Source organism: Electrophorus electricus, chromosome 3 (genome assembly GCF_041902795.1).
Source record: "Electrophorus electricus isolate QZ-2024a chromosome 3, ASM4190279v1, whole genome shotgun sequence".
Lineage (NCBI taxonomy): Eukaryota > Metazoa > Chordata > Actinopteri > Gymnotiformes > Gymnotidae > Electrophorus > Electrophorus electricus.
Genome location: NC_137499.1, coordinates 21,259,491 through 21,271,990, shown reverse-complemented (window position 1 = coordinate 21,271,990; position 12,500 = coordinate 21,259,491). Strand labels below are relative to the sequence as shown.

The window sequence follows — 12,500 nt, the reverse complement described above, 5'->3', positions numbered from 1 at the left end:
GGTGTCATGTGACTTGGTGACTATTAGGATAACGAATCAGGTGGAAAAAATCAACAGCTTCTTGATAACTTTAGAATTTGTTCATCCTAACAGAGACACACTGCTCTGACAGTCTCCTGAGTTTGACATTTTTTCCATAATTATTTTGAATTACTGTCTGCATTGTAACATTTATCTGAACTTTATCTGGGGGGGTAAACCACCCTCGCCTCCTTCAGTGGCTTGGACACTAGCGCTCCTCTTTCTCCTTGCTTTGTCTGTGTAGGAAACGAAACATTTCGAAATGTTTCATGAAGAAACATGCAAAAAAAAAAAAAAAACTACCCCAAAAGGGGGTACCACATGTAGGGGTATGTGTTGTTACTCAACAACATGCAGTTTCATGGCCCAGGCTGTTGGCTGTAGCGAATCCTGCCTGCAGCCCAGTATTGAATCACACACAGGCACCTGCTCTGGCAGGTAACTGTGTGTCTCGGGCGCGTCCAATATAACCCACAACCAACTGGTCCCAGTTCCTTACATAGCACAGCGTTTAACCTGCTAATTTACAAATCTTCCCTTTATTTTTAACTAATGTTTGTGGTGACCCCCCCCCCAACCACACACACACACACACACACACACACACACACACACACTTTATTCCAACGAAGACAGATGGCCTCAGTGCATTTACATCACCAGGTTATTAGCAGGACTGGGTCCTGCGTGCAAGCTGTCTTCTCAGAACCACAAATAAATGCGCGTGTGCACGCGACACCTGAACAGGACAGTGAGTCCTCCACCTCCACCCCCACTCCCACAACTCAGGAACGTTCTCAACACCAAAGAGACTGGACAGAAAGTCGTCAGGTGCGACGCTGGCCTGCCGGGCCCTTCATGTCGGGTGCCATGACACCACCGCGTTGCCGCTCCCGTGATCCGTGTTCGGGGTGGGTAGCATGATGTCATTCGACGCTTCCAGGATGAGCTGTGATCGAGAGATTTATTTCCTGCTGTAGTTCTGGCTCGTTTTGAAATGTTCCAGGAGACCTTGGGAGACATTGGATTTTGATGCAAGAGCTTGAGACGTTATCTCTTGATGTAATTACCTAGTGGTCACGCTGCCGTAACCACCGCGATGCTGGAGTGATGGTACGTGATTTATTAAAATATCATGTCACGTTGCCTCATGTTTGTTTTGCTGATGCGGACATTTGAGGAGGGAAGCAACCACTAAGAAGTCTGAAGGTTAATGTGTCCCTTTTTGGGTCCCACTAGCTCAGACGCAGACCTGCTAGCTCAGACGCAGTTGCGATGGCCGAAGGCAACTCAAAATCTGTTCCTTGAGTTGTTCAAGTTGACATTCCCGCGGAGGCGTGGGGCGGCGGAGACTTCCTGAGGAAGTCGTCCATCCTACCTCGCGGAGAGTCGACTTGCCACGATTGTTCCGTACCACGGAATCGAAAGACCTAAGCGTGAGCGGAGCCATCTCGTCGGAGCCGAAAGAGGTGCGACGTGCGATCGAACAAACGAAGGAATGAATGAACGCGGCTAACGAGTGCCAGAAGGTGCGCGGGGTGATCTGCGCTAACCGCAGCCTTTCCCGCACTGTCTGGTACGTTGCCGTTTTTGCGGTCATTTTGGGTCATTTTGGATTTCTGGACTTCCTGACTTCTCACCGTTCCTTTTCCATGTTGCTCCGCCTTGCGCTTGACCTCTGGCACAGCCGGCCCTGACGTGCAGGTGCACTCTAGCTGCTGGGTTAACCAGATGCTACAGCCGACCTATGGGGTGGGCAGGGCTGGCAGGCTGGAGGGCAGGGGTGGGTCAGGTGGCCGGATGGCAGTCTTCGGGATGCTAGCTGGATGGCTAAGGGCAGGAGCTCCTGCCGAACGGAGCCTTGCCGTTGTCAGATGGGCACGGCTATTGCATGCTGCAGTGATCACTAACTCTCTCTCTCTCTTTCTCTCTCTTTCTCTCTCTCTCTCTCTCTCAGCTGAAACTTGAAGATCGATCCATTGTGCCTAGAGACTTTGTGCGCAGAATGAATTCAAACGTGAGTTGCTCCCTCATCAGCTACACCTGCCGCCCACACCTCACACGGAGCCGTGCTCCACCTGGGTCGTGCCTTATCGCTCTCGTGTTTCATATGACCTCATTTAATCCACGTGCTCTAAATGTGTACGACTGTTTGTCCAGACTGACTCTAAAGCGTAAACCACCGCTGGGTGACCTGTCACGTTTGCCTCCCCGCAGGACAAGCAGTGCGGCATCGTGACCAATATCAACACAGAATGCGCCGTGAAGCTGGTCGGGACCAACTGCTGCCTTTACCCTGTAAACAGCCGAGACCTGCAGCACATCTGGGTAAGTCAGCCGGCCCGGGCGGACCCTGCCCCGTCGCTCGTCCAATCGGGAGTGTGCGCGCCGTACAAGCGACTGAACCGCTGCTGTCTTGTTTCCCGTAGTCCTTCATGTATGGCGACTACATCGTCTACGACTTCTGGCTGGGGAAGGTTTACGACCTCAGCAATCACATCGTCCTGAAGCTGTCCAACGGCGCACGGTAACGCTCCACTCTCGTGTGTGTGTGTGTGTGTGTGTGTGTGTGTGCACGTGTGCATGTGTGCACGTGTGCACGGAGGCCTTTTCTGCCGTGGTTCAGCAGGCCCCAATTGTTACTGAGCCAGTGAAGGGCCTTTTCTTCTTGTTCTTCGGCTGTGTGCTCGCGCGTTTTTTGTTAGCTTGTGCTACGTGCGCACGCGTGAGACTTTAACGTTTTTTTAACTTGTCTGTCCACAGGTGTTCCATGAGCGAAGAAGACGGCGCCAAACTCTACGATGTTTACCCGCACGTCAGTGACGCGGTAAGGGTCAGCGCGGACACGGTTCACGTGCCCCGTTAGAGACGAGCCGCGGCCACGCCACTCCCTTCCGCTTTTCAACGGCCTGTGAAACGTCGGCATCGTCGTGGCTGTAACGAGGAGATTATAGATGAGAGCCGGTAATGCCGGTTATCATGAGGAGCATTGTGACAGCCAGGAGTTTGGGCGTCCCTGGGGCACTTCACACACTGGTTTTGGGGGCTTCCTGCCATGTTTAGAACTTTGTTGCCGGGGGCAACTCGGGCACCCTTGCTTGTCCTTCTCATTGAACTGTTGCAGCCTCAGAGAGGTGAAGCCACACTCCTCGGTCTCTCAATGCTGTGTCTTGCACTAACAGGGACGTTTATAGCATTTAGCAGACGTTCTTCTCAAGAGTAACTTGGCCTCCATTATTGTGTGTTGTGCCCCGATTCTTAACCTTGGTGTCTTTTTTTAGCACTTTAAATGTTGTCAGTGCATAAGTAGCCCCAACCGCTCTTAGGATAATTGCATCAAGTTGATCGCTGTACCGGCTGTGCGCTTGTGTTGCGTCGGATGCACGCCTCCGACAGACGAGGCAACGTTCTGTATAGTAATGTGAAGTTGGATCGGGGGATTTTGGGGCTAGCTTCCAATCAGTGGTCACATGACCCACCGTTTGGGCGAAATGGTTACCTGTCGGGAGAAATTTCTAGCTGTAAAATGTGGGACTTGAGGCAAGAAACACAGATTTTGTGGTTGCATCGACTGGTAGCTCATTAGTTCAGGTCCTCGGTGAGTAACCTGTAGCCGTGTCATCTGTAACTAGTGTTGAGGGTTTATGGTCATGCGTTATTTTACCCTGAATTCAGCGCCTCCTTGTTTTTGCGCTCAGGGGCTGTTCTTCGACGAGGCGTACGGGTTCTACCCGGGTCAGGTCCTGATTGGGCCGGCTAAGGTCTTTTCCAGCGTGCAGTGGCTGTATGGGGTGAAGCCCGTTCTCAGCAAGAAGAGCAAGTTCCGTGTGGTGGTGGAGGAGGTGGGTGTAGGCGTCACACCCGCTGGCTGGTTTTGTACCGCAGGCTCGGACCGCACGCTGAGCCGAGCGTCTGTTGCAGGTCCAGGTGGCGGAGCTCAAGGTGACGTGGATTACGAAGAGTTACTCCCCGCAAGGCTCCGATAGCGTCTTCCCCCCACCCTCCACCATTACACAGGAGAACCTCTGCAGGTTTGTACACACACACACACACACACACACACACACACACACACCTGTAGCCTTTGGTAAAAAATGTAAAAAATAAAAACATGCTTAACCCTCAAGCAAAGTCCATGTGGATCCCTGGTGTCATGCACGCGCTACTGCTCCTTCCGCGTGAGCCAGGTTCGCGTGTCTGTTGGAGATTCCTCAGCGCAGCGTTGCAAGCCGTCTCTTTTATATTCCTCCGGTTGTTATGACATTTCACTGTTCCACGTTTTTGGCTCGTGAGCAGTTGGAGGTCCCGGACCCTCCTGACCGGGCCGTTACGGGGCTCACGTTTCTCTCTGCACAGTTGTCTGATCTCGAGGGCACTGACGGACACTCTTTGATCTCCCTTTGAGTTGAGGTTCCTCTCGAGGTTCTTTTGTTGTTAAATTATTTTTTCCTTCGGTTAGCTGGTGGAGGTCTGGACCTAGAAACAGCTTCGTGTTTAAAAAGCGCTCATTTAAAATGAACACGTCAGAAATCCAGCTCTTGCTGTTTCTCTGATCTCACGGCCGTTTTGTCTGATCTCCCTCGGGTTCAGAGTGAAGCGCCTCGGCTACTTCGACCACACACAGCGGCAGCTGGGTGAGAGGGCGCTGTATGTGTTTCCGGCTAAGGGCGACGCCACCCGCATCACCTGCGAGGGGCCGGAGGGGTCGCCCGTCCTGCCTGAGGACCCCGTGATCCGCAAGGTGAGAGCTGCTCCCTGCCGACGATGACGGGGGGGCCTTGGACCGACACTCCTCGGTGCTGCTGACCTCTGCCCTTCCTCCGGCAGGTGAAGCGGATGTTCAAGAAGCACCCCGGGAAGAAGGTGACGGAGAACACGGAGCCGCATTCCAACAGCATACACCCTCCGGGGAGGGTGGAGGAGGCAGCAGGCACAGGTACCGCGCACGGACAGACGCAGACGGATCCGTCGCAACGGTTCTTGGGAAGTCAGTCGACGGCTAACGGTGATCAGTACAGTCCGCGTTCCTTTGTAGTCAGACTTCTGAAATGTTGTGCTTTAAGCTCAGGTTTGTTGTGTACTTTCTGTTTTAGAAACGCTGCCAGATAAAATACTTCTCATTCCTTGTTTGTGTGTGTTTTTGTTGTTGTTTTTTTTAATGGATGGTGAATTTCAGTCTCAGTTCTGGCGACCCCGGGCAGCGTAGGGGGAAGGTCAGGTCGTTATGTGAAGAGCTCCGCGGTGAGGAAAAATGACTGGACTGCATGGAGTTTTTTTTTTTTCATGTTTATTTATTTATTTATAAACCTGGATTTGCTAATAAAGCAAAATTGGCAGTAGGGGAAGGAACACCCAGGTTATCTGAGGTCGCTGCTAAGGGCAAGTGCCGTAGTGTTTAACAATGGTTGCTCAATGTGGCTCATTGTTCATCACTAAGCTGCTCTCGTCTCCGTGGATACCCGAGGCCATTATTGCCGGAGTTTGTCACAGGAAAACTGGCAAACCGGTGCTTGGGTATCTCAATCGCCCCCACCGCTACCTTGGATGTCCTCCCTGAGTGGCAGTTACCACGGAGATGGAAGCCGAGGTCGCTTTCTGCATTTGCAGGCATGGGCGTGAATGCGGAGCATATTTGCCGACGGGGAGAACTTTTCAGATTGTTGGGCGGAGTGATGTTTCCCCTCGGGACCCCCGGGATGGGAGGTCAGAGGAGGCTGGCTAGGGGTCAGTTCCTGACTCACTGAGCTGGAGATCCGTCTCTTCTCGGTGTCTGTCCCAGTACAGCGAGAGCAGAATAAACCAGCGTTTCCAGTCTGGTCCTCGCCGACGGCAAGCATAGCAACCTTTTTTTGATGACCTGGCGCAGAACAGAATGAACTGCTTTCTGAGACCGTTTTCCTGCTCCATGTACTGTGTGTGTGTGTGTGTGTGTGTGTGTGTGTGTGTGTGTGTGTGTGTGTGTGTGTGTGTGTGTGTGTGTGCGCTCGCGCTCACCCAGCAGAGCCCTGGCACGACAGCGCAGACGACGAGCCCTTCTCACGGTGTCCCAACAACGGGCCCGTGCCCCGGCCGCCCGATGACGGGCCCCAGGTCCAGTGGCCCCACGTCGGGGAGCTAGAGTCGGATGAGGAGCCAGTGGAGGACACGGACGACACCAGCTCCATCACGTCCTCGGCCAGCTCCACGGCTTCGCTCCACAGCGCCCCCAGCAGGAGGAAGAGCATCCCGCTCTCCATCCGGAACCTGAAGAGGAAGCACAAGAAGAAGAAGACCAAGTTCTCCCGCGAGTTCAAACCGGGAGACAGGTGAGTGACGCTTCAGGCGCAAAACAAGCCATGACGATGATGATGGCGGCTGTATTCGTGGTGGTATTTGTCGTATAGACTCGAGGTCGTTCCACGCTGCTGAAAGTACAAAACACTAACACATCTAAAAAATATATGGAATCATAAATCACAAAAACAGGCATCTGACAACAAAAAGGGTCGAAAGGTGAAAGAAATTCATTCAGGCCGAGAAGAAGGCAAACAAACTTGATAAATACTCGTTGCTTGGATGCGTCGTTGGGTTTGAAGATTGTGCACTGGCCTGACGTCAGCGCGGAAGTGGACCTCATCCTTCCAGCGGCAGGGATGTACTGGGAAGAGTTCTACAAGGTTCTTGGAGGGCAGACACGCAAGCGTGCACAGAGGCGCTGCTCCTCCTATCGCACAGAGGCGTTGCTCCGTTCTCTCGGGGTCTGTTGGGACCAGCGCATCTTAATCCCTTTGCGTTGTCGTGCTTCCACGAACTTTGGTGCTCAGACAGCAGCCGTGGTACTGTAGGGAAGCATCCGGGCTGGGTGTGGGATGTTCTCAGCAGCTGAGACGGGACATTTAATACCGCACGCACGCATGCTTGGACACACTTCAATGTGTTTATCAATCGCTCCCACACGAGCACGCTCTCTTGCTGTCTAGTTTGAAATGTCAATAAGTGCCTTTGCAAGCTGTGGCGTTTGCAAGGACCATAATGTATAACGGGGTTAGTGCTGGGAGTGGAGTGCTTTGCAGTTTGGCATGGAAAAGGCACCATATTTGTAGTTTTTAGCAGGAATGCACCAACTGAATTTCCTGGTTTGAGATCCAATAATCGGCATTGTGGCTGATATCGATGTGGAACGACGTCTTATTTGAACTTTTTGCATTTTAAAGCCAGTTCATACCTGTAGAATGAAGTGGAGCGGATGGAAGACGTGTTAAACTTTAAAAATGGATTATTAATTTTACCCGCCCATGTCTCAGATAAATCGGACCTCGTTATTGTAAACGTATGTTGTAGTTAATGGGAACATGGGAACAAACCTCATTTTTAAAACGTACATTTTTGCCTTGTGGTGCAGATATTTGTAAACCTTAGTAAATCTACTAAATGCAGTAAATGTAAACCTATAACTAGCAGCTAAAGTCCTCAGGAAAAAATTCACAAAATTCACAATTCCAGTATTAAACTGATGAATTAAAAATTTATCACTGGACAATAAAAGGTGTTTTTTCTTTTTTCTTTTTTTTTTTTGCTACCCAGACTAAAATAGATGGAAGTTTTATGCTCAAATTAACCATCTATAGAAGTAAACTGTTACACATTTTTTAAGTACAATAACTACAAGTCTACAATGTATGAATTTGAAGAGGATCTGTTGACCAGCAGTCGTCTGCCAACACAGAGGAGCTCTACGCTACCCATAATGCCACACGAGTCAACCGGAGTTAAAAACAAGTATGGGTGATGGAGAAGTTCTGAAAACATATTGGATTAGACATGAAAATAAATAAATAGATAATCTATTTTTTGCAGGAAGCAAAGTCATGGTTGAATGGTGTAACACATCAGCCGCAGATGTATCGCGTGTCTCTAGCTTTTAATAGGACACCGCACACAGACGAGTGTGTGTGGTGTGGTCTGATATGCGTGGGTGTGGTCTGATATGCGCATGTGGGTGTGGTCTGATATGCGCATGTGGGTGTGGTCTGATATACGCATGTGGGTGTGGTCTGACGTGAGTGCGCGTGTCTGTGGTCTGGCGCGCGCGTGTGGTCTGGCGTGAGTGCGCGCGCGCGTGGTCTGGTCTGTCTGTCTGTCTGTGTGTGTGTTCTGATATGTCTGTGTGTGTTCTGGTCTGTGTGTGTTCTGGTGTGTGTGTGTGTGGGGTCTGATATGACTGACTGTGTGGGGTCTGATATGACTGACTGTGTGTGGGGTCTGATATGACTGACTGTGTGTGGGGTCTGGTCTGTGTGTGTGTGTGTGTGGGGTCTGGTCTGTGTGTGTGGGGTCTGGTCTGTGTGTGTGGGGTCTGGTCTGTGTGTGTGGGGTCTGGTCTGTGTGTGTGGGGTCTGGTCTGTGTGTGTGGGGTCTGGTCTGTGTGTGTGTGTGGGGTCTGGTCTGTGTGTGTGTGTGGGGTCTGGTCTGTGTGTGTGTGTGGGGTCTGGTCTGTGTGTGTGTGTGGGGTCTGGTCTGTGTGTGTGGGGTCTGGTGTGTGTGTGTGTGTGTGTGTGTGTGTGGGGTCTGGTGTGTGTGTGTGTGTGTGTGTGGGGTCTGGTGTGTGTGTGTGTGTGTGTGTGTGTGGGGTCTGGTGTGTGTGTGTGTGTGTGTGTGTGTGGGGTCTGGTGTGTGTGTGTGTGTGTGTGTGTGTGTGGGGTCTGGTGTGTGTGTGTGTGTGTGTGTGTGGGGTCTGGTGTGTGGTGTGTGTGTGTGTGTGTGTGTGTGTGTGTGTGTGTGTGTGTGTGTGTGTGTGTGTGTGTGTGGGGTCTGGTGTGTGTGTGTGTGTGTGTGTGTGTGCACATTGGGGTCTGTGTGTGTGTGTGTGTGTGTGTGTGTGTGTGTGTGTGTGTGTGTGTGTGTGTGGGGTCTGGTGTGTTGTGTGTGTGTGTGTGTGTGTGGGGTCTGGTGTGTGTGTGTGTGTGTGTGTGGGGTCTGGTGTGTGTGTGTGTGTGTGTGTGTGTGTGTGGGTCTGGTGTGTGTGTGTGTGTGTGGGGTCTGGTGTGTGTGTGTGTGTGTGTGTGTGTGTGTGTGTGTGTGTGTGTGTGGGGTCTGGTGTGTGGTGTGTGTGTGTGGGGTCTGGTGTGTGTGTGTGTGTGTGGGGTCTGGTGTGTGTGTGTGTGGGGTCTGTGTGTGTGTGTGTGTGTGGGGTCTGTGTGTGTGTGTGTGTGGGGTCTGGTGTGTGTGTGTGTGTGTGTGGTGGGGTCTGTGTGTGTGTGTGTGTGTGTGGGGTCTGGTGTGTGTGTGTGTGTGTGTGGGTCTGGTGTGTGTGTGTGTGGGTCTGGTGTGTGTGTGTGTGGGGTCTGTGTGTGTGTGTGTGTGTGTCTGTGTGTGTGTGTGGGGTCTGGTGTGTGTGTGTGTGTGTGTCTGTGTGTGTGTGTGTGTGGGTCTGTGTGTGTGTGTGTGTGTGTGGGTGTGGTGTGTGTGGGGCTGGTGTGTGTGTGTGTGTGGGGTCTGGTGTGTGTGTGTGGGGTCTGTGTGTGTGTGTGTGTGGGGTCTGGTGTGTGTGTGTGTGTGTGTGGTGTCTGGTGTGTGTGTGTGTGGGGTCTGTGTGTGTGTGTGTGTGGGTCTGGTGTGTGTGTGTGTGGGGTCTGGTGTGGTGTGTGTGTGTGGGTCTGGTGTGTGTGTGTGTGGGGTCTGGTGTGTGTGTGTGGGGTCTGGTGTGTGTGTGTGTGGGGTCTGTGTGTGTGTGTGTGTGGGGTCTGGGTGTGTGTGTGTGTGGGGTCTGGTGTGTGTGTGTGTGTGTGTGTGTGTGTGGGGTCTGTGTGTGTGTGTGTGTGGGGTCTGGTGTGTGTGTGTGTGTGGGGTCTGGTGTGTGTGTGTGTGGGGTCTGGTGTGTGTGTGTGTGGGGTCTGGTGTGTGTGTGTGTGGGGTCTGGTGTGTGTGTGTGTGGGGTCTGGTGTGTGTGTGTGTGGGGTCTGGTGTGTGTGTGTGTGTGGGGTCTGGTGTGTGTGTGTGTGTGGGGTCTGGTGTGTGTGTGTGGGGTCTGGTGTGTGTGTGTGTGGGGTCTGGTGTGTGTGTGTGTGGGGTCTGGTGTGTGTGTGTGGGGTCTGGTGTGTGTGTGTGTGGGGTCTGGTGTGTGTGTGTGTGGGGTCTGGTGTGTGTGTGTGGGGTCTGGTGTGTGTGTGTGTGGGGTCTGGTGTGTGTGTGGGGTCTGGTGTGTGTGTGTGTGGGGTCTGGTGTGTGTGTGTGTGGGGTCTGGTGTGTGTGTGTGTGGGGTCTGGTGTGTGTGTGTGTGGGGTCTGGTGTGTGTGTGTGTGGGGTCTGGTGTGTGTGTGTGTGGGGTCTGGTGTGTGTGTGTGTGGGGTCTGGTGTGTGTGTGTGTGGGGTCTGGTGTGTGTGTGTGTGGGGTCTGGTGTGTGTGTGTGTGGGGTCTGGTGTGTGTGTGTGGGGTCTGGTGTGTGTGTGTGTGGGGTCTGGTGTGTGTGTGTGTGGGGTCTGGTGTGTGTGTGTGTGGGGTCTGGTGTGTGTGTGTGTGGGGTCTGGTGTGTGTGTGTGTGGGGTCTGGTGTGTGTGTGTGTGGGTCTGGTGTGTGTGTGTGTGGGGTCTGGTGTGTGTGTGTGTGGGGTCTGGTGTGTGTGTGTGTGGGGTCTGGTGTGTGTGTGTGGGGTCTGGTGTGTGTGTGTGTGGGGTCTGGTGTGTGTGTGTGTGGGGTCTGGTGTGTGTGTGTGGGGTCTGGTGTGTGTGTGTGGGGTCTGGTGTGTGTGTGTGTGGGGTCTGGTGTGTGTGTGTGTGTGGGGTCTGGTGTGTGTGTGTGTGGGGTCTGGTGTGTGTGTGTGTGTGGGGTCTGGTGTGTGTGTGTGTGTGGGGTCTGGTGTGTGTGTGTGTGGGGTCTGGTGTGTGTGTGTGTGTGGGGTCTGGTGTGTGTGTGTGTGTGGGGTCTGGTGTGTGTGTGTGTGGGGTCTGGTGTGTGTGTGTGTGGGGTGTGTGTGTGTGTGTGTGGGGTCTGGTGTGTGTGTGTGTGTGGGGTCTGGTGTGTGTGTGTGTGTGGGGTCTGGTGTGTGTGTGTGTGTGGGGTCTGGTGTGTGTGTGTGTGTGGGGTCTGGTGTGTGTGTGTGTGGGGTCTGGTGTGTGTGTGTGGGGTCTGGTGTGTGTGTGTGTGTGGGGTCTGGTGTGTGTGTGTGTTGTGGGGTCTGGTGTGTGTGTGTGTGGGGTCTGGTGTGTGTGTGTGTGTGGGGTCTGGTGTGTGTGTGTGTGTGGGGTCTGGTGTGTGTGTGTGTGTGGGGTCTGGTGTGTGTGTGTGTGTGGGGTCTGGTGTGTGTGTGTGTGGGGGTCTGGGTGTGTGTGTGTGTGTGTGGGTCTGGTGTGTGTGTGTGTGTGGGGTCTGGTGTGTGTGTGTGTGTGGGGTCTGGTGTGTGTGTGTGTGTGGGGTCTGGTGTGTGTGTGTGTGTGGGGTCTGGTGTGTGTGTGTGTGTGGGTCTGGTGTGTGTGTGTGTGTGGGGTCTGGTGTGTGTGTGTGTGTGGGGTCTGGTGTGTGTGTGTGTGTGGGGTCTGGTGTTGTGTGTGTGTGGGGTCTGGTGTGTGTGTGTGTGTGGGGTCTGGTGTGTGTGTGTGTGTGGGGTCTGGTGTGTGTGTGTGTGTGGGGTCTGGTGTGTGTGTGTGTGTGGGGTCTGGTGTGTGTGTGTGTGTGGGGTCTGGTGTGTGTGTGTGTGTGGGGTCTGGTGTGTGTGTGTGTGTGGGGTCTGGTGTGTGTGTGTGTGTGGGGTCTGGTGTGTGTGTGTGTGTGGGGTCTGGTGTGTGTGTGTGTGTGTGGGGTCTGGTGTGTGTGTGTGTGTGGGGTCTGGTGTGTGTGTGTGTGTGGGGTCTGGTGTGTGTGTGTGTGTGGGGTCTGGTGTGTGTGTGTGTGTGGGGTCTGGTGTGTGTGTGTGTGTGGGGTCTGGTGTGTGTGTGTGTGTGGGGTCTGGTGTGTGTGTGTGTGTGGGGTCTGGTGTGTGTGTGTGTGTGGGGGTCTGGTGTGTGTGTGTGTGTGGGGTCTGGTGTGTGTGTGTGTGTGGGGTCTGGTGTGTGTGTGTGTGTGGGGTCTGGTGTGTGTGTGTGTGTGGGGGTCTGGTGTGTGTGTGTGTGTGGGGTCTGGTGTGTGTGTGTGTGTGGGGGTCTGGTGTGTGTGTGTGTGTGGGGTCTGGTGTGTGTGTGTGTTGGGGTCTGGTGTGTGTGTGTGTGTGGGTCTGGTGTGTGTGTGTGTGTGGGGTCTGGTGTGTGTGTGTGTGTGGGGTCTGGTGTGTGTGTTGTGTGTGGGGTCTGGTGTGTGTGTGTGTGTGGGGTCTGGTGTGTGTGTGTGTGTGTGGGGTCTGGTGTGTGTGTGTGTGTGTGGGGTCTGGGTGTGTGTGTGTGTGTGTGGGGGTCTGGTGTGTGTGTGTGTGTGTGGGGTCTGGTGTGTGTGTGTGTGTGTGTGTGTGGGGTCTGGTGTGTGTGTGGTGTGTGTGTGGGGTCTGGTGTGTGTGTGTGTGTGGGTCTGGTGT

At 53.4% G+C, this 12,500-nt stretch overlaps 1 protein-coding gene across 4 annotated transcripts in view; it reads left to right on the top strand.

Moving 5' to 3' along the window:
• The window catches only part of ube2o (ubiquitin-conjugating enzyme E2O), a 74,460-nt gene that overhangs the window by 8,309 nt on the left and 53,651 nt on the right, over positions 1-12,500 (top strand). Inside the window, exons 3-11 of one of the 4 annotated variants that reach the window (XM_035531517.2) lie at positions 1,979-2,038; positions 2,239-2,349; positions 2,451-2,548; positions 2,785-2,848; positions 3,720-3,863; positions 3,943-4,052; positions 4,612-4,762; positions 4,849-5,026; positions 6,020-6,326. In XM_035531517.2, the coding sequence (XP_035387410.2) occupies positions 1,979-2,038; positions 2,239-2,349; positions 2,451-2,548; positions 2,785-2,848; positions 3,720-3,863; positions 3,943-4,052; positions 4,612-4,762; positions 4,849-5,026; positions 6,020-6,326 (1,223 nt within the window). The remainder of the gene's footprint in view (positions 1-1,978; positions 2,039-2,238; positions 2,350-2,450; positions 2,549-2,784; positions 2,849-3,719; positions 3,864-3,942; positions 4,053-4,611; positions 4,763-4,848; positions 5,027-6,019; positions 6,327-12,500) is intronic. The other 3 variants (XM_035531532.2, XM_081710561.1, XM_081710560.1) reach the window with 3 other exon arrangements.